At 37.3% G+C, this 19,482-nt stretch overlaps 1 protein-coding gene across 1 annotated transcript in view; it reads left to right on the top strand.

Annotated features, from left to right (window-relative positions):
• Positions 1–19,482, top strand: part of LOC122810353 (fatty acyl-CoA hydrolase precursor, medium chain-like) — a 269,878-nt gene that overhangs the window by 172,150 nt on the left and 78,246 nt on the right. The window contains exons 7-9 of the mRNA XM_044081932.1: positions 5,131–5,235; positions 9,229–9,369; positions 17,387–17,467. Of these exons, the coding sequence (XP_043937867.1) occupies positions 5,131–5,235; positions 9,229–9,369; positions 17,387–17,467 (327 nt within the window). The remainder of the gene's footprint in view (positions 1–5,130; positions 5,236–9,228; positions 9,370–17,386; positions 17,468–19,482) is intronic.

The raw sequence follows: 19,482 nt of genomic DNA, 5'->3' as shown, positions 1-19,482 counted from the left end.
TGCAATAATTAACAATATGCTAACAAAACACACAAACACATGTCGCATTTTGAAGCCTTTTGCTTCCTCAGTAATTAAAAAAAAAGACTTGCCAACTGCTTCAGTGCCTGTTTTCCCAGCTAACCAGCAATTATCCATTCCCTATTTTATATCTGCAGGCTTTCTGGAGCTCTAGCTGTGGAATCTCAGCTAAAGAACTCTACAGGCCATTTTATATTTTATTTATCTCTTTAAATAAAAAAATGCTGTCTTTTTTGCTTAAAAGAAAAGTCAAATCAAATGGTAATACATCCCATGGACTATACTTTGAGTAGCACTGGAATAAAGCTTATTAAAATTAAAAGTGAGTCTAGAAACCTCAAGCAAAATCCTTTTCTATTAGAAGGTAATTTACAGTGCAATTGGAGGAAGAGTTTTACACAGATTTGTTTAATATAGTCAATCTGTGTGATTAAATGATAATGAGCAATATTATATCTTATCACACAAGAAAATTTTAATGACATAAAACAAATGGCAGCTGACTGAATAAACCCTACTGAAAATTTATTTTGGCTATATAAGGTTGCTAACTACAAGTCAGCCATATTCACAGTAACATGCACATACTAGCAGTCATGTATCAAGCTGCATACGCAGTGTGAAATTGTGTGCATAATTTTATGTAGGAAATACATGTACATGTGCATAGTTTTATATATTTTAAGCAGTGAAAAAATCCAGAAAAAATGGCAAGAAGCACATTCCTGTCATTAATAAAAATAAATAAAAAACGTGCAATGAGAGTGGCAGAAAACAGAATTTAATAGGTTAATGTGGATCCAAGTAAAACATCTATAAAATCTTCCTTCTCTTTATATAATTTTAAGTTTTCAGAGCACATGTAAATATGTTATTAGTAAGTTGTTAGTCTAATTATTACAAAATAAGTAATTGAACCTATCCAATGTTGAAGGAAAGGCCTTCTGCTCAATAAGGAATAATACTAACTTGAGAATAATGAAGGCTGATAAGGGTGGATCTTCACTATAATGGGCAGTGCTGATAGGAAACAGTCTCTATTTCAAATTGTGATATCATGAATTCTTAGAATAAAATTGATGTAGCCATACAAGGAACAGGTCATTTCTAAGGAATTGCTTGATTAACTATGTGTAGCTAAAGCTAAAATTCTATTTTTATTTGGTATCCCCAAAATACATAAATTCTGTATTAGCCCCCATTTAATGCCCATAGCACCAACAAGGGGCTCAGAGACCAAAAATATTGCTATATTTACTGATTATGAATTAAAATCTGGGGGTTAGAAGAATTTTGTCTTTCATTTTATACTCTGGACACTTTGTTATTTTATTTCTTTTTTTGAACAAGACATTATGGTTATTCCTAATGTTATTAATTTATATAGTGTTATCCTCCATGAACTTTTTGGTGGGTTAGACAGTGTTTGACTGTTTGTCCTGCTTTCTCAGGAAGATTAATTTAATATGTCATTGTTTTCATTTTTGTTTTATATAACAACAAATTTGTACTTAAGGACAAGAGTTTTAAACAGTTAACCCACTGAAATTAAAGGCAATGCTGACAATATCAAACCCCAGGAAACTTCACAAAGATATTGAGATGTCAGTCTTGACCCCACTATGTTTCACCCCACATACTGAGACTGCCATCTCCAACACACTTGCTCAGTTAAACCTTTCTACTCAAATTTCCCTACATCCTCTCCCTCATAGCTTGATGAGCTAGAAAGGTTCTCAAATCCAAGCTGGAATAGGGGCTGCCAGTGCCTGCAATTTACTCCATCAACGATACCTACAAACTTCTGGTGGCAGAAGATAAAATCTGACACTGTGTCTTATTTGCTAATAGCAAACACCCACCATTGCAATCATACATGCTATGTCCACCATTATCTTCAATACCTTAATCTTTAAGAACAAAAAAACTAACATAAATCCCTCTCCTTTGACTCACCTTAACTTTAGGGACCCAATTTCTTCTGCAGAAGTAACAAGAAAAGGATTAACCTTCATGAGACCATTCAGAACTACTATAGGTGAAAGGCCCTTTGCAACAATAGCCTCAGTGGCACAGAATTAACTTCACTCTGAAATATGAGCACAACAAAATACAGAGACATTCAAAATAGGGATGAAAGAAGATTTTCATAATAAAGTGAAATGCAGTTGTCTTTGCAATACTGGACAACTTCATATAAAATTGCATACTAACTCCTTAAAATAATCTGAATCTCTTTACCGCAGTTAGCACTGCATACTTTGTACATATTGTATATAGTCTTTAGACAGTTTAATTACTGCACACATAGCTGAGTGATTTACACATTACTATTACGCACTATAGTATTCCTCATTATGCTCTGTCAGCTTTTCTATAATTGATGCATTGTACTAATCTAAGTCAGCATTCTTCGATATTCTGCAAATTTTCAATGCTACTTGTTTTTCACCTGCTCTTTTTGAACCCAGGTTAGACCAGTCCACCTACCTGATTAAGAAATTGCAATCGATCAATAAAGAAACAGCACAGCTATGGGAGATATCATGGCCCCCTCAGCTATGCGATGACACAAAAGGAAAATGTATTTGTATGTAGCTAGCCTTTATTTCATAAGGGTAAAGCCTTTATTGACACGTTTTTTCATGTGAGATGGTGATTAAGTGGCTTGTTCACTCCTTGTAACCTTTTAAATGACTTGACAGAATTTTTGAAGTTTAATTTTGAAATTATGTTTACAAAATCATTTTTATATACCTCACTGTTTTAAAAGTTCTGGTAGTCATAGTTTTAAAACTTCTGCTTGCATGAAAAAAAAATTGGCAAAAATTCATATTTAAAACACAAAAACATGCACCCATCTTGTTTAAAAAATAATGTGTAGAAGGGACAGATGGATGGCACATATTACTAAATTATACTTCTATATTACCTGCTGACAAGACAGTGCTTTCAAGTCAAATGGTACTTAAGAATAGATTTTTTTAGAGAGGGGTATTCCCCTGTATTATTAGAAGATTATGAAAATGAGATTTTAGCTGGCAGTTGCTCATCATTTAAACTGTTAGTCTTGACTGAAAATGAATGTGGAAATTGTGATCAGCCTAGAGATGGCCCTAATATTTAGAAGGAGTCAGGTTTGTTTTAACACATAGTTTAGAAACTCCTGGGATATACAACAATATTCCACAAATTAGAAGACCCTGACAGTCAACAAAGAACTGAAAAAAAAATTGCTAACAAAATTGTAATTATTAATAAGGAACATGATAATGTAAAAGACTTCCTGGAAAGGTATAACAAGGTTGTTGAAAATGCTGCAATTGCGGTAAATGATAAATATGTGTGTATAAGACATGTAAACAATGTGAGTTAAATTTCCAGCCCTTCATCATTTTTTGTATTAATACTGAAATCTTATTAGGCACCAAGATAATGTGAACTGTGAAGCATTTTGTGCTGGTTGCAAAAAACACAGCCAGCACAAGAGAAGTTCTTAACGTTATCATGAAATTAGCAGGAAATGAAGTTAAAGGTAGTAATCCTGATAACGAACTGAATATTAGTGAACACCATTAGCAGGTTTTATTAAAGGCAACAGCTTTTCCTGGTTTGAATGGTCATATTAATTTTAATGCAGTTTTAAATAAGAGAACGTTGAAGTATTAGAAGTGTGTTTATATTGATTTGATGGCAATGAAGGTATCACATGATGTGAATGTAATCTAATATGTCATCTGCCTTAAGATGTATCTTTAGCTGAGACAAAAGCATTTACTTGTTTTTTACAGCTGTTTTATTTTGATCCATACTGACTTATTAAATTATATTTCCTTGCACTGCCATTTCATGTGTTTTTTTTCACTGTAATTTAATTTAATTTAATTTTTTTATCAAAAGGAATTTTTTTTGAGGTCTGCACAATAGTTGTTAATACATTTAGACAGGATAAAAATCTGGCAGGCTCAGATAAGTCAAATGTAGTGACAGGCTTTATCCTGCAATCCTAGGTTTGTTTCTTTTTATTTCCACCTGCAAATTGTCTGACCTTCTGGAAGTCATTTATTCAGACAATGCTTTGAGTATGCCTCTTTAAAGAAATGATTGTGCCAAATGGTTCTACCTTTTAACACAGATAACTAAAATTAAGATGATAGAAAATAAAATCAAATGTTCTTGTCTGCTTCATGGCACAGGTATAGACACAGAGCAGCAGCTACTGAAATATAACTTAAGTATGGGGAAGTCAAACAAGGCATTTGTTTTCTCAAAGTGCAGAGATGAAATGTCCCACCATTTCTGCTAGAACCACTAATATTCCTTTGAGTGCCTGGTAGTTCTGAAACACACGTTCTACTCATGTACAACAGACAGACTGACATATATACACACATGCGTAACACATATGAAGGTGAATGGGAGGTAGACAGTATAGACAAAAGTAACAACATAGAGGAAATTATGACTCTTAACAAGTTACATCATATTTAGAGGTAATGTGAGGAGGCTTTTGTTTTCAGAAACAGCAATAATGAACATGAGGTGTTAGATATAGTCAGAACTTCACCCTGATGGTTGTTAAGATACAAGCATGAAAACAAAAGTAGTTTAAAAATCTTACAAAAGGGCTACAAAAGTACTACATAAAAGGGAAAAAATGCACTGTTGTAGGGAACACAAAGATCATGGAATCAGTAAACAGAGGGATAACATGCTTGATGAAGACATTGCTCTAAGGCATACAAAATACAAGGACATTTTTCATTTTGGCATTGTTTCTAGTTATAGTTTGTGGTATGATCACAGACTGAAATAATGAATGCACCAAGACAAAGAAAAAAATTTTGTTTTTCTTTTTGGGTAACAAAGCAGGAAAAATATTTTTACTTTCGGGCAACAAAAAGTGAGAACCTGGTATGTATATATGTTGAGGTTTGCAATTTACCCACAAAAAATAGTTTGCAGTATTTACAGGGTTTACCTATAAAAAGGTTTGCATGCTGTTTCTACTGAATATCAGCAGAATCCATCATTTTCTTATGAATCAATGTACTCATGTTGTATCATGTATCTATACAACAAATGTGTTAATTTATTATTGTTTTACAGATCATTGCTAATGCTTCTAACTGTGACACATTGACCTCTGCTTCCATGGTTGAGTGTATGCGGATGAGAACTGAAGAAGAAATCCTAAATGCTACATTTGCAGTGGTGTGTAAAAATATCCATTTTATTTTTCTTATTGAATAGTTAACTAGTGTAGATTTCTAAAAAAACATAGCATTTAACTAGAACACTATTAAGCATCATGTTATTCAATTCAAACTGTGCTTTTAATGTGAATATTTCTTAATTATTTTGTCATTTGATGCACTGATACGCATAAAAAGCTGTTAGAATTCCTGTAACTTTATCTAAGTAAACATGCTCACCACAAAAATACATTTAGTACTTTCATTCGTTTAATCACACAGACTTCTTCAGAACACCAGCAGCAATGCAACCCACATACTCAATTTAAATACAAATAGATGAAAGTACTGAACATATTTTTGGTGTGAGCAGTCTTTTTTTTGTCTTCATTTCACATATTTTTTTCATTTTACTTAGTTTTCATGCAGTTGCAGTATTTTTTATTTAAACATGCTCACCACTTATTCCCTAAATACCTGGAGAAACATGCTAGTTTTGTGCATGCAGACAATCATAGGATCATAAGAGATTACTAGGCTAATGGTCCTGGGGCCCTTACAAGACTGGCCAAAAGTTTATCCCCAAAAAAGAAACGTCAATCAGCACCTGTTGCCCTGTCAGTGAGGGACACAGGTGGAATCCCTGGGACAAATTTGTGGTTTCCCATCCACTCATCAAGGTTGCACTTGAAGAGGGTCAGTGACGTACTTTGACATTTATGGGGAGTCTATTCCAGAGATTGGGCAGCCTCTGGGAGACAAACCTGTCTCTCCATCAGGTTTTGTTAACGTCACATATTAGATTTAAGCCTTTGAATTGGGTAATGCAAGAGGAGTTAAACTTACGAATATGGAGCACCTCTAGTAGAGCAGGGTCTGAGATTGCCTTCTAGGCAAGACACATGTCACTTCTGAGCAATCTGTACAATACAGAATAGAGTGATAGTGATTTGAGCCTGCCCACATAGGACAGGTGTTGGAGGTCATGGATTCTCTTTGTGAGGTATTTCTGTGGCTTTTCCAGTTGGCTCAGGTGTTTGGAGAGGTGCATACCCGATGGGGTATTGTACTCAATTACTGGCCTAATGAGGGAGGAGTATAGAGAGGTAATAACCTCCTTTCTTCTGGGTGCAATCCCCATACTTATGAGATGAACAAAGTAAAAGGCTTTTCTGACCACTGCTACTACATGATGGTCAAATGTGAGATTGTTGTCAACCTGTGTACCCAGGTCTCTCACCACAGGTTGTGTGCTTGGGGGTTGCCGTTTATGTGGTAATCAGTAGGGGCCATGTTTTTGCCAAATGGTATGATAATATAATTTTTTGCATTTAACTTAAGGCCATGACTTTGGCACCAGTCATTTGTTGCTGTGAGACCCTCTTAAAGTATGTTAACATCATCTGGGGAGTCAATGACAGCATCCAACTTACAGTTGTCTGCAAACTTGGTCAGCTACAGGCCTTTTGTCTTTGTCTGGACCTCTGAGAAGTAGATGCCAAACAATAGGGATCCCAGGACAGATCCCCACACTTCTACTGATAGGTCTATCAGAGGTGGTAGCACCCATTTTGATTTTGTGGGTCCTATTGGCAAGCCAGTTGGCCACCCACCTGATGAGATAGGGATTTACACCAAGTTGTGGTAGTTTTTTGATGATGCTGGAGTGGGGATCAGTCAGTAACACTTTTGTACATTTAGCTTGGGGGATTACAGAGGGAAGATAATATTTAAAATTTAGCTCTCCTACACTGCAAACGTGAGTCAGCAGTGATTTCCTTACAGCACATGGGCTCAGAATTGGAGCTCAAGGGTTTCTTCATAATCAGGGAACAGTTAAGCATACTCTTTGTTCTGTGATTAGGTATTCAGTCCTATAAGTTTCAAACACACTGCTTGGGGTATATTTAAAACATTGAAGACAGATAGACTTGTAACCATTCTCAGACATTACCTCTACAAATATGGAAATTAGCAGCTGCAGTGTAATAAAACAGCATGTTGGGGTGCTCATCCTCATGTATGGGTGATAGCATTACTCCCACCAGGATCTTCTATATTCCAAAGATGTTAAAGTGCAGTGATGACAAGAGCATAACTCTCAACTTCTGAGCATTAAAAGTTCATAACAGAGAGTCGGAAAGAGAAGAACTTTTTTATTTTTCACAAAGGAAGTTTTTTATATACCAGACCCTGTATAGTTTGTAAATCTTTGCATAGGCTTTATTTATTTACTTAGCAAGAAACATGTCTCACTTTACGAGGAGCATTTGTAAATCGAAGAGGAGCAAGTCTAAATTGAGGACCAAAATCATAGCTCTACACATGAATCATATAGCACTTGGTAGGTATGGCCAAGAGAACTAGGCACAAACATATCCTCCTCCATCACAATAACTTTTAAAATGTAACTCCTTGTCAAAACTCTACCACGCACAAAAAAGTTTCTCCTACTGTTTCCTACTGTTGGAGAGGGACTGGAGAAATCACACTTTTAGTTTAAATAATATGCAAGATTACTATCTCGGAATATTGCATTTTTTCTGTACTTTTAAATGTAAACACAAATAAGTTTTCAGTGTGATTATAGATCTAGAAGAATTGTAAGACTGTATGCTGCAGGAATATCCCTGCAGTGTTTTAAATGTATTCCATAGACAAGAATCCTTGCTTAACAGGCTTATGCTAAACAATGTAGTGGGATCAACACATGATACTATATCACAGTATCGGCATTAAAAAAGGAATATATAAGCCAAGACCCTCACGTTTCTTGGGTTGCAAGAGGGGCTTGCACAAAATATATAGATTAATATGCCATTGTGTTACTCATAAATTATCTTGAATATCTCAAGGCCATTCAAGTCCATTGCCTAGCCAGCAGCTTGAGAGATCTTTGAACTTAAGAAGTAATAGCTGACAGTGAGAAATTCCCACATGTTGATGCACTGCTGAATATGTGGCCGCTTAGCTAGAAAGTGAAAGGCCAGAAGGCAGTCTGTATATTATGGCTCTTTCTCCAAAATGTGAAGTTCTCCTAGCTGATTCACTCATGGAAGCTGTTAATCTAAAAAAAAAGACAACAGAACAAATCTGCCTGCATCCTACATAACAAGGCATTAGATAGTTCTGCTTACCCAAGTCACATATTCCCAAGGGTATAGTCAGATTTCTGCTGGTATCTGCCATTCGAAGAACTGTTTTGGGGGGATTTCTTTTGTTTCATGTTAAGGAAGAAAACTAGGCATTCATGGAAAAGAATTAAAGTCAAATGTCCATTTTTTCTGGTGTATGAAAGTATTACTTTTAATAGAATTATTTCATTGCTGTCTGACCGTTATGCATCATATCAAGGAAGGATGGGATGGAGATATAATCAAGACAGAATAGTTATTTACACACTTTCCAAGCCAAAGATATTAAAAAAGTGAATGATCTTTAAAATAAGTTTATTTTGATGTTAAACAAAATTGGTAAAAGATGTTATATAGGATATATAACAACTTGCAAACTTAAAATGAACCACCTTATTGATCTGTAAGTCTCTGGAAATGTTATAACACTGCACAATGATGTCATAGTTGTGTCACAATGAATCAAATGCATTCTGACTCCTAGGTAATATCTTTAATGAACTTCATCTAATCAGTAGATACCTCATTAGCTTCAAAAAGTAGTGACAGTAAAGTTTAACCATTGATTATAAACAATTGACATGTATTTAGATATTAAGGAAACTTCTCTCCTTGATACAGAAGCATCAGCTGCCATTTCTTAAAAATTTGCTCAAAGTCAACATATTAGGTAAGTGCTTCCCCCTTACCACCTATTTATTATAATCCATTTGTCCTCGGTATTTCAGTGCATGTACTCATTTATTCATTTCTGTAATTTATGATTTCATTTACAATTCCTAGAGAGTAGCCTGTTATCACCAGTCACAGCTTTTCACTGGAACTATACAGCTGTAATCAAATATATAACCTCTTTTTTCTCTTTCTTGACTGTGCAGCAACACGTTGGAGTGCCAGTAGTTGTAGATGGCATTTTTTTGACAAAGACACCTGAAGAAGTTCTTCTGGCTAGAGACTTTAGTGATGTTCCTTATCTGCTAGGCGTTAACAACCACGAAGGGGGCTGGACAATTCCTTTTGTAAGTGGTTTCAAACTTTCTCAGTTTACTTCACATTAATTTGAACAGTTTGCTATCAGACATTTTCTTTATTTTTGATTCAGAATGTTAACTTCTCTAGCAGAATGCTGTCCTTGATTTAGGGAACAGTCTAAACAATGCTTATTAAATAGTTAAAAACAAACACCGCTGAGCAAAACAATGGAGGATTGCAGTCTCATTTAAATCACAAGTAGCTCCTAAATCCAATAGCCAATGATGTAAATAATCCAAGTGCAGGCGAGGTATGTAAAAAGCAGGTTTATTAATAAAAAGAGGTGAGCGCTTTCGCATGAGCTTCTTCAGACCTATACAACTAAACTGTCTGTAAACATCAGTTTAAAAAGCCAAAATGGCGCCAAAATCCTGTCCATTATTTAAAGGTACATGGCTCATTAAAAATATCATGTAAAAAAGTCATATATAAAATTCCTATACACCATCATAAAACAGTACGGCATTTCAAAACAAAGCCATTCATATTCATATCCATTATTGGAATAAATAAATCAAAAGTATGTGTGACAGATGGGGGGGGGAAATTTTAGTAACATAACTATCAAAACATTGACAGAGCATCTATGCATATAAAGGTTCAAAAAGACCCTACTGGCCACAAAGTAAAAAACTCTTCATAGCCTCTTAACATCTTTTGGACAGTAACCTTCTTGATTTCAGCAAAGGTCGCAGGGGAACCCTTCCATTGAGACCTGGGGTGATATCTGCCCTAAACTTAATAATCCAATGGATTTCCCTGGTCTCTGTATAATTGTTAATGTCCCCTCTCCTGTATGTCCTTGAGATCTGTTCCAAGATCCTGAACTTAAAACAATGCTCTTGACCTTTGTCATTAGTGTGTTTGGATAGTGCATTATGTGTAGTACCTCTCCTTGTGTGGTATACAAGCTCACGAATCCTATCCCTCAGTGTCCTATTGGTCTTGCCTACATAGTAGGCTGGACAGACTGTGCAGCAGGCTAGGTAAACTACATCTCTGGACATACAATTGCCCCTCGTCCTGATGTAGTAAATACCCGAACCATATGGATATCGGAAGACAGGGTCGGTTTCTATATATGGACTAAAATTGCATTTGTCGCATGTGGTCATGTAGGGACCCAACAAAGCAGGTGGATCATTATGGACCCTTGGGTAGCAGAGCAAACTCTTTAAGTTCTTTTTATTCCGGTAAACGAATCTAGGTCAAGTACCTGTAAGGCTCTTAATAGTTGGGTCAACTGATAAAACGTGCCAATGCTTAGAGAAAATATCTTTAAGTGTACCTACATCCCTGGTGAAAAAATGGGAAATGCAATTCCATTGTCCATATTTGAACCGCCCTCTTGGCTATCCAAGCCATCACTGGCCTCTGCCGCGTATATTTCAACAGCACCATCTGAGAAATATGGTTTCGCTCTGTCTATCCTCAGATCTGCAATGCCCGCCATCCCTCTGGAGATATCTAAGTGGTCATAGCCACGTTCCCTCAATTTGCTGCTAAGGTCTCCTAATTCACTTGCCAGATGACTGTCTAGGGGTGTATATCTAGACATCCGCATTGATTGTCCCTTCACTATGTTCTTGTATACATAGCCAGGATGCATGCTCGAACGATGCAGCAGTGTATTCCTATAGCAGGTCTTGCGATAAACACCCGTGTTGACTATCCCACAGGGTAATTTATCAACAAAGACATCTAAAAAAGGAATAGTGGTCTTCGACCAATCCATAGTAAACTTCAGAAAGGTGACAGACATGTTGATCTGTGTAAAAAAGGACTCTAATTGTATTGTAGAGCCACTCCACACAAGGAAGAGATCATCTGCTGCATCGTTCGAGCATGCATCCTGGCTATGTATACAAGAACATAGTGAAGGGACAATCAATGCAGATCTGAGGATAGACAGAGCGAAACCATATTTCTCAGATGGTGCTGTTGAAATATACGCGGGAGAGGCCAGTGATGGCTTGGATAGCCAAGAGGGCGGTTCAAATATGGACAATGGAATTGCATTTCCCATTTTTTACACCAGGGATGTAGGTACACTTACAGATATTTTCTCTAAGCATTGGCACGTTTTATCAGTTGACCCAACTATTAAGAGCCTTACAGGTACTCGACCTAGATTCGCTTACGGAATAAAAAGAACTTAAAGAGTTTGCTCTACCCAAGGGTCCATAATGATCCACCTGCTTTGTTGGGTCCCTACATGACCACATGCGACAAATGCAATTTTTGTCCATATATAGAAACCGACCCTGTCTTCCGATATCCATATGGTTCGGTATTTACTACATCAGGACGAGGGCAATTGTATGTCCAGAGATGTAGTTTACCTAGCCTGCTGCACAGTCTGTCCAGCCTACTATGTAGGCAAGACCAATAGGACACTGAGGGATAGGATTCGTGAGCATGTATACCACACAAGGAGAGGTACTACACATAATGCACTATCCAAACACACTAATGACAAAGGTCAAGAGCATCGTTTTAAGTTCAGGATCTTGGAACAGATCTCAAGGACATACAGGAGAGGGGACATTAACAATTATACAGAGTCCTTTTTTACACAGATCAACATGTCTGTCACCTTTCTGAAGTTTACTATGGATTGGTCGAAGACCACTATTCCTTTTTTAGATGTCTTTGTTGATAAATTACCCTGTGGGATAGTCAACACGGGTGTTTATCGCAAGACCTGCTATAGGAATACACTGCTGCATCGCTCGAGCATGCATCCTGGCTATGTATACAAGAACATAGTGAAGGGACAATCAATGCGGATGTCTAGATATACACCCCTAGACAGTCATCTGGCAAGTGAATTAGGAGACCTTAGCAGCAAATTGAAGGAACGTGGCTATGACCACTTAGATATCTCCAGAGGGATGGCGGGCATTGCAGATCTGAGGATAGACAGAGCGAAACCATATTTCTCAGATGGTGCTGTTGAAATATACGCGGGAGAGGCCAGTGATGGCTTGGATAGCCAAGAGGGCGGTTCAAATATGGACAATGGAATTGCATTTCCCATTTTTTACACCAGGGATGTAGGTACACTTACAGATATTTTCTCTAAGCATTGGCACGTTTTATCAGTTGACCCAACTATTAAGAGCCTTACAGGTACTCGACCTAGATTCGCTTTACGAATAAAAGAACTTAAAGAGTTTGCTCTGCTACCCAAGGGTCCATAATGATCCACCTGCTTTGTTGGGTCCCTACATGACCACATGCGACAAATGCAATTTTTGTCCATATATAGAAACCGACCCTGTCTTCCGATATCCATATGGTTCGGGTATTTACTACATCAGGACGAGGGGCAATTGTATGTCCAGAGATGTAGTTTACCTAGCCTGCTGCACAGTCTGTCCAGCCTACTATGTAGGCAAGACCAATAGGACACTGAGGGATAGGATTCGTGAGCATGTATACCACACAAGGAGAGGTACTACACATAATGCACTATCCAAACACACTAATGACAAAGGTCAAGAGCATCGTTTTAAGTTCAGGATCTTGGAACAGATCTCAAGGACATACAGGAGAGGGGACATTAACAATTATACAGAGTCCTTTTTTACACAGATCAACATGTCTGTCACCTTTCTGAAGTTTACTATGGATTGGTCGAAGACCACTATTCCTTTTTTAGATGTCTTTGTTGATAAATTACCCTGTGGGATAGTCAACACGGGTGTTTATCGCAAGACCTGCTATAGGAATACACTGCTGCATCGTTCGAGCATGCATCCTGGCTATGTATACAAGAACATAGTGAAGGGACAATCAATGCGGATGTCTAGATATACACCCCTAGACAGTCATCTGGCAAGTGAATTAGGAGACCTTAGCAGCAAATTGAGGGAACGTGGCTATGACCACTTAGATATCTCCAGAGGGATGGCGGGCATTGCAGATCTGAGGATAGACAGAGCGAAACCATATTTCTCAGATGGTGCTGTTGAAATATACGCAGGAGAGGCCAGTGATGGCTTGGATAGCCAAGAGGGCGGTTCAAATATGGACAATGGAATTGCATTTCCCATTTTTACACCAGGGATGTAGGTACACTTAAAGATATTTTCTCTAAGCATTGGCACGTTTTATCAGTTGACCCAACTATTAAGAGCCTTACAGGTACTCGACCTAGATTCGTTTACCGGAATAAAAAGAACTTAAAGAGTTTGCTCTGCTACCCAAGGGTCCATAATGATCCACCTGCTTTGTTGGGTCCCTACATGACCACATGCGACAAATGCAATTTTTGTCCATATATAGAAACCGACCCTGTCTTCCGATATCCATATGGTTCGGTATTTACTACATCAGGACGAGGGCAATTGTATGTCCAGAGATGTAGTTTACCTAGCCTGCTGCACAGTCTGTCCAGCCTACTATGTAGGCAAGACCAATAGGACACTGAGGGATAGGATTCGTGAGCATGTATACCACACAAGGAGAGGTACTACACATAATGCACTATCCAAACACACTAATGACAAAGGTCAAGAGCATCGTTTTAAGTTCAGGATCTTGGAACAGATCTCAAGGACATACAGGAGAGGGACATTAACAATTATACAGAGACCAGGAAATCCATTGGATTATTAAGTTTAGGGCAGATATCACCCCAGGTCTCAATGGAAGGGTTCCCCTGCGACCTTTGCTGAAATCAAGAAGGTTACTGTCCAAAAGATGTTAAGAGGCTATGAAGAGTTTTTTACTTTGTGGCCAGTAGGGTCTTTTTGAACCTTTATATGCATAGATGCTCTGTCAATGTTTTGATAGTTATGTTACTAAAATTCCCCCCCCCCCATCTGTCACACATACTTTTGATTTATTTATTCCAATAATGGATATGAATATGAATGGCTTTGTTTTGAAATGCCGTACTGTTTTATGATGGTGTATAGGAATTTTATATATGACTTTTTACATGATATTTTAATGAGCCATGTACCTTTAAATAATGGACAGGATTTTGGCGCCATTTTGGCTTTTAAACTGATGTTTACAGACAGTTTAGTTGTATAGGTCTGAAGAAGCTCATGCGAAAGCGCTCACCTCTTTTTATTAATAAACCTGCTTTTTACATACCTCGCCTGCACTTGGATTATTTACATCATTGGCTATTGGATTTAGGAGCTACTTGTGATTTAAATGAGACTGCAATCCTCCATTGTTTTGCTCAGCGGTGTTTGTTTTTAACTATTTATCTTTGAGCTTGTTGTTCCGTTGAGCATTCACTCCACTGGTCCTCTTTATTCATTATAAATGCTTATTAAATATCAGCTACTTAGTGTCTCTTTGTTGTGTGCAGTTATTTGCTGGTATTTGAGTTCTAAGACCCCTAAGGTCTATAATGAAAAGGTGCTTACTTTGCAGGGGTTACCTTGGCACAGCAATGCAAAGGTGCAAGTATGCTGTGATGCTAATGTAATAACTAGTGCTTGTAAAAACAGACTTATTAAATGATACTCATGGGTACATCCTAGCAGTGTGACTATATAGGAGCAGTGCACTCACTGGTATTTATATAGATAATTACAAATGTGTTCTTTTTAAACAAACCCACTATGTGTTTGCACTTTCTTTTGGTTTTCTAGTTCTGTTATTTGTGTTTAGCTTAAGCTTATCAGTTCAATGCAATGCACATGTAGACTTTGATATGTGATTACATAGACGCAGTACAGAAATAAAGTACCATACATGCTATAAGTGTGTCTTTTATTATTATATATTTTTTAGAAGTTTTGTTTATTTTTCCCATAAATCCAGATATATCACAAGACTCCTCCCCTTGGGGGGAGGGTTATTTGACCAAATTTGATACCGCTCAGGCAAGGAGAGCAATCTCTTTTATCCCAAATACTAAGAAGCTGGTGAAGTACATGGTCACATTTTATCTAACTGATGCAGGCTGTTGTATAATAAAGAAAATACATAAATGTAACTTTTTGCTGTTTTGGTGGAAAGCAAACAGAAGATGGCTGTTAAAATATTAGCTCACTTGTGTTTGATTCAAGAAAGTTTAGTTCTGAGTTGCTGCCTGCTGTAATTTCAAAAACTGATGTTTTTGCTATGGCATTATGTGTCATTTATTTATTCACTGCATTTGTTTACTGGGAAAGTCCAGTTGGGCAATGGGACACCTTTTCAATGGAGGTCTGAGGAGAAAAGCTCCATAATACATTTCAGATATCATTAAAAAGTGATTTATTAAACACAAAATGAACATTTCATACAAAGTATGAGATTGTTACAGGAGAACAAAGTTAACAACAGATATATGATATATGGTTCAGAGTTTTACATCCACAGAACAAATTTTCCACAATATGAAGACTAGAGAGTAGTATGTAGTGTGTAATATATAGTATGTAATATGTGATATGTAGTATGTAGCATGTAGTATGGACATGACCATGCATACAGTTAAAATGCAGATAAGAGAGTGGCTCAAGGGTGCAGGTAGATACAGAAATCAGCAAAAATAAATTGTAAACAACTGCACCACAACTTACACACCAAGCATTTATTGATAAAAATAAACAAAAACAAAACAAATGTGAGTGCTTTCACAACTACTCTGGTTGCTTAATCAGACCTTTTATCAATAAATGCCTGGTGTGTAAGTTTTGGTGAAGTTGTCTTACATGTATACAGTTATATTGCATGACCTTGGTTTATTATGGTTTCAAGAATATCTGTCATTTTTTTCTAAACTTCTTTGATAAGGTAATTAATCTGGTAGGTTGCTTGTTTATCATTGTTTTGCATTATAAAGACAGTTATTTTAAGCAAATCAAGAGGGTGGCCATGAGTGCTGCCATGGTACCCAGTTTTGCCAATACAGTCATGGTGCAGTGGGAGCATATTTATGGTTATGATCACCTCCATACTTAGGGTTGTCAAGGCTTAGTTACACTTAATGATGGCATTTTATTTTGTGCAGAGTGGAGGGTCTTATTATACTTTTTATTCTGAGGTTCACATTCTTTGGAAACTCACTGAAAACACATCCAAGCTGAATATTACAGAGGCTACTTTTATCAAAGATGTCAGGAACAGGTCTTTCTACACCAGGATTTACTGGAATAAAGTGACCAGTAATTTATGTCTTGAATTCAGGAATATGCATCCCTGTTACATTAAGCAGAATGTCATTATGGGATGACTGTTAAGAAGCAGGTTAACTGTGAAAGATGGAACCTTTCATGAACACCTCCAGTGATGAATGATCATATATATATTTTAAAACAGTGCTGAAAAAGAAACCTTTATAGCTTAGGAGTTTCACCCCATGCCATTGTTTCATGATGGCGGTGTCACATGACTCTTTACTATTTAAGCTACTGTTGTTTTCTACATTGGACCAAAACGATGAAGTTTCCCCATAGAGATGAAAGTGGCTGGATGGCTTGATTAATTAAGGTTCGTATTGTCAACAGGTGTGAGTTCATTGTTTTGCTTGTTAAAAATAAATCTCAACATTTTACCTAATTCTACGCCTTAGGGTCGAGAAAAAAAAAATCTGTCAAAGTGAGTGACCATTTTGATTGAGTACAGCCTCCCTATATACCCTAAGTTTAAGATGTGACTTAGGACAATATGGAGATTAAAGCTAATGTTAAACTAATGCAGAAGTGTTCCTTAACATTAGAGTCTTTGAGAGTGACAACATATTGTTCATTCATTTTGATCCTAATAGCCATTTATAATGAAATGCTAAAGCAGTCTTATGAATAAGGAATCATATTTTGCCTTTGGCCAGCTTTGTCAAGTACAGATAGGTACTTTTGCACAATATGGCAGTTTCCTAGAGATATATTTAATTATCAGCAGAGGCTTATATAACCTAATTTGGAGACTTGAAGGACTCAAGCTCTAGATAGTCAAATTACTTGCTTCCAGGTGGGCTATGATTGTGTTAACTGATGAGATGGTATTTCAAGCTGGATTCTCTAATTTCTGATTTTTCCTGCTCTGTAGATGATGCTTCCACCTGGATGGCAAGACGGACTGGATCGAACAACAGTAAATTATCTGACAGAATATTTCTCAATGACAGAAGTAAGGAAGTGCAATGTAATGTGCTTATGATAATCAACTAGCCTGTAATGCCATGCAGACTCTAACTACATTAAGATGTTGCATTTGATTCTTACTATATTTCATTCATTATGTCACTACAACTCAGCTTCCATGAAGCAGAATGTGTGTAGTCAGTGCAGAAGCAGGGCAAAGCATGATCAGATTCCTTATAATAGGATTAATGTTCATAACATTAATATTCCACTATGTATCATAAATAAAGAAATAATGACAGCTACAATATGTCAGACCACTTTACATGACCCTGTTTCCAGCTGTATGTTGTCCTCCCATATGATTGGTATTCTTAACAGTAATACAAGACCACTGGACTCAATCACCGAGCAACCAACCAATTATCCATCCATTCATTTAACCATTTTATACATCCATTATGTACTATTCAAGATAAGAAGGATATAGGGTCTATCTTGGCAGGCATACGCTTAAAGCAGGAGACAATCTTGGATAGAATACTATTCCGTCACAGGATGCACACACACACACACACACACACACACACACACACACACACACACACACACACACACACACACACACACACACACACACACACACCTAATAAAATACAGAATAGCAGGTGTGATAATAATAAATTAAAATGCAAGACCACAGTATAAAACAGAACAGTGCAGCATGCCACACACACAAGCACAGACCACTGGGTGTATGAGATCAGATATGACAGTCTCAGGAGATGGAACCTCAGCAGAGTGGCAGCTTGTTGTAGCAGGCATAGAAAGATCTATTTATGGCAAAAGCCCTTCACTAAAAGCTTGACAGAAGCTGTCTATTGAGGGCTTTCTGAGATCATGTACACAAAATAATGCCTGTGTTCCACTCATAAAACACCAGACAATGCCATTGGAGGCAATGACAACCAGGTCACAGGAGTTTGAACAGCTAACAAGTTCCTGACCTCATGACCATAAACCCAAGCCTGACATGAAGGATGCTGCCAAAATGATGGAAGCAGGGAGAGAGAGAGTACCACATCACACATCCCTAACAGGGTGGTACAGAACTTTTCAGGGACTTGCCATATGAGATGGTAGAGACCCTGTTAATAACAAAGTGCCCATTTCAGTTTCTGACTGGAGCATGCAAATATCATCATCATCATCATCATCATCAACAGCAAAACCCACAGTCTGACATAGTGAGCAGTATGGAGGGCATTCTTCCATCATACTGCACTCTCTGCATGCTTGAACATTTATCACATTGCACTATTCAAACATGGCTCAAACTGCGCCATTCTCATACTAACCACAAATGAAAACATTAATGATATTCAGCAGTCTGATAGCTCTTTCTAACTGCATTAGGCAGGTGTAATAGTGTATTCAGATTATGTAGGTTCAGTTCCTACAAATAACCTATAAATTCACATCTTACATTAAGAAGCCCCCCCCCTGCACCCTTGTGGCAGAAGTGTGCAGCCAATGACCCATCTGAGTTGGAGATTGCTGGAATAAATCTTAGTCTTGGGCTTTCCCTTTGACTAATTTAGAGGTTATCAATAAGCAATCAATCTCTTGTGTTATCTGAAGCATACACTGCCTGCTACTGAAAAATAAGTATCATTTTTACTTGATCTGCACTTCTTGCATTGCATTTTACTATGTGCTGTTATTTTTGAACTTTATTTTGCTTAATTTTTGCTGTTTCCTCCACTTTTAGCCTAGCATAGACTTGGTTCAGATGTGCTGGACCCAGTCTGTTTTTACAGATTCTGAGTGCTAATCCAGCTTTCTTCCACAAAAGCGGGGCTCCCCCTACACCCTAGTGAGAGTAGAGTATAGCTAAGGACCTATCTGAATGCTGCTTGCTGGCCCAGGCCCCAGTCTAATGTGCTACTATTGATTAGAGTGTTTGAAATCAGTTTAATTTCATTGCTACTTGTTGTCCACATTAGCTCGGGTTTGTGTGGTGCACACCACCTGCATAACACTGCATTACTATGCAGTGGA

This window comes from Protopterus annectens, chromosome 8.part1, assembly GCF_019279795.1.
Source record: "Protopterus annectens isolate FY-2018-M chromosome 8.part1, PAN1.0, whole genome shotgun sequence".
Taxonomy (NCBI): domain Eukaryota; kingdom Metazoa; phylum Chordata; order Ceratodontiformes; family Protopteridae; genus Protopterus; species Protopterus annectens.
The sequence above is the reverse complement of the archived record's forward strand: the minus strand, read 5'-3'. Positions and strand labels throughout refer to the sequence as shown.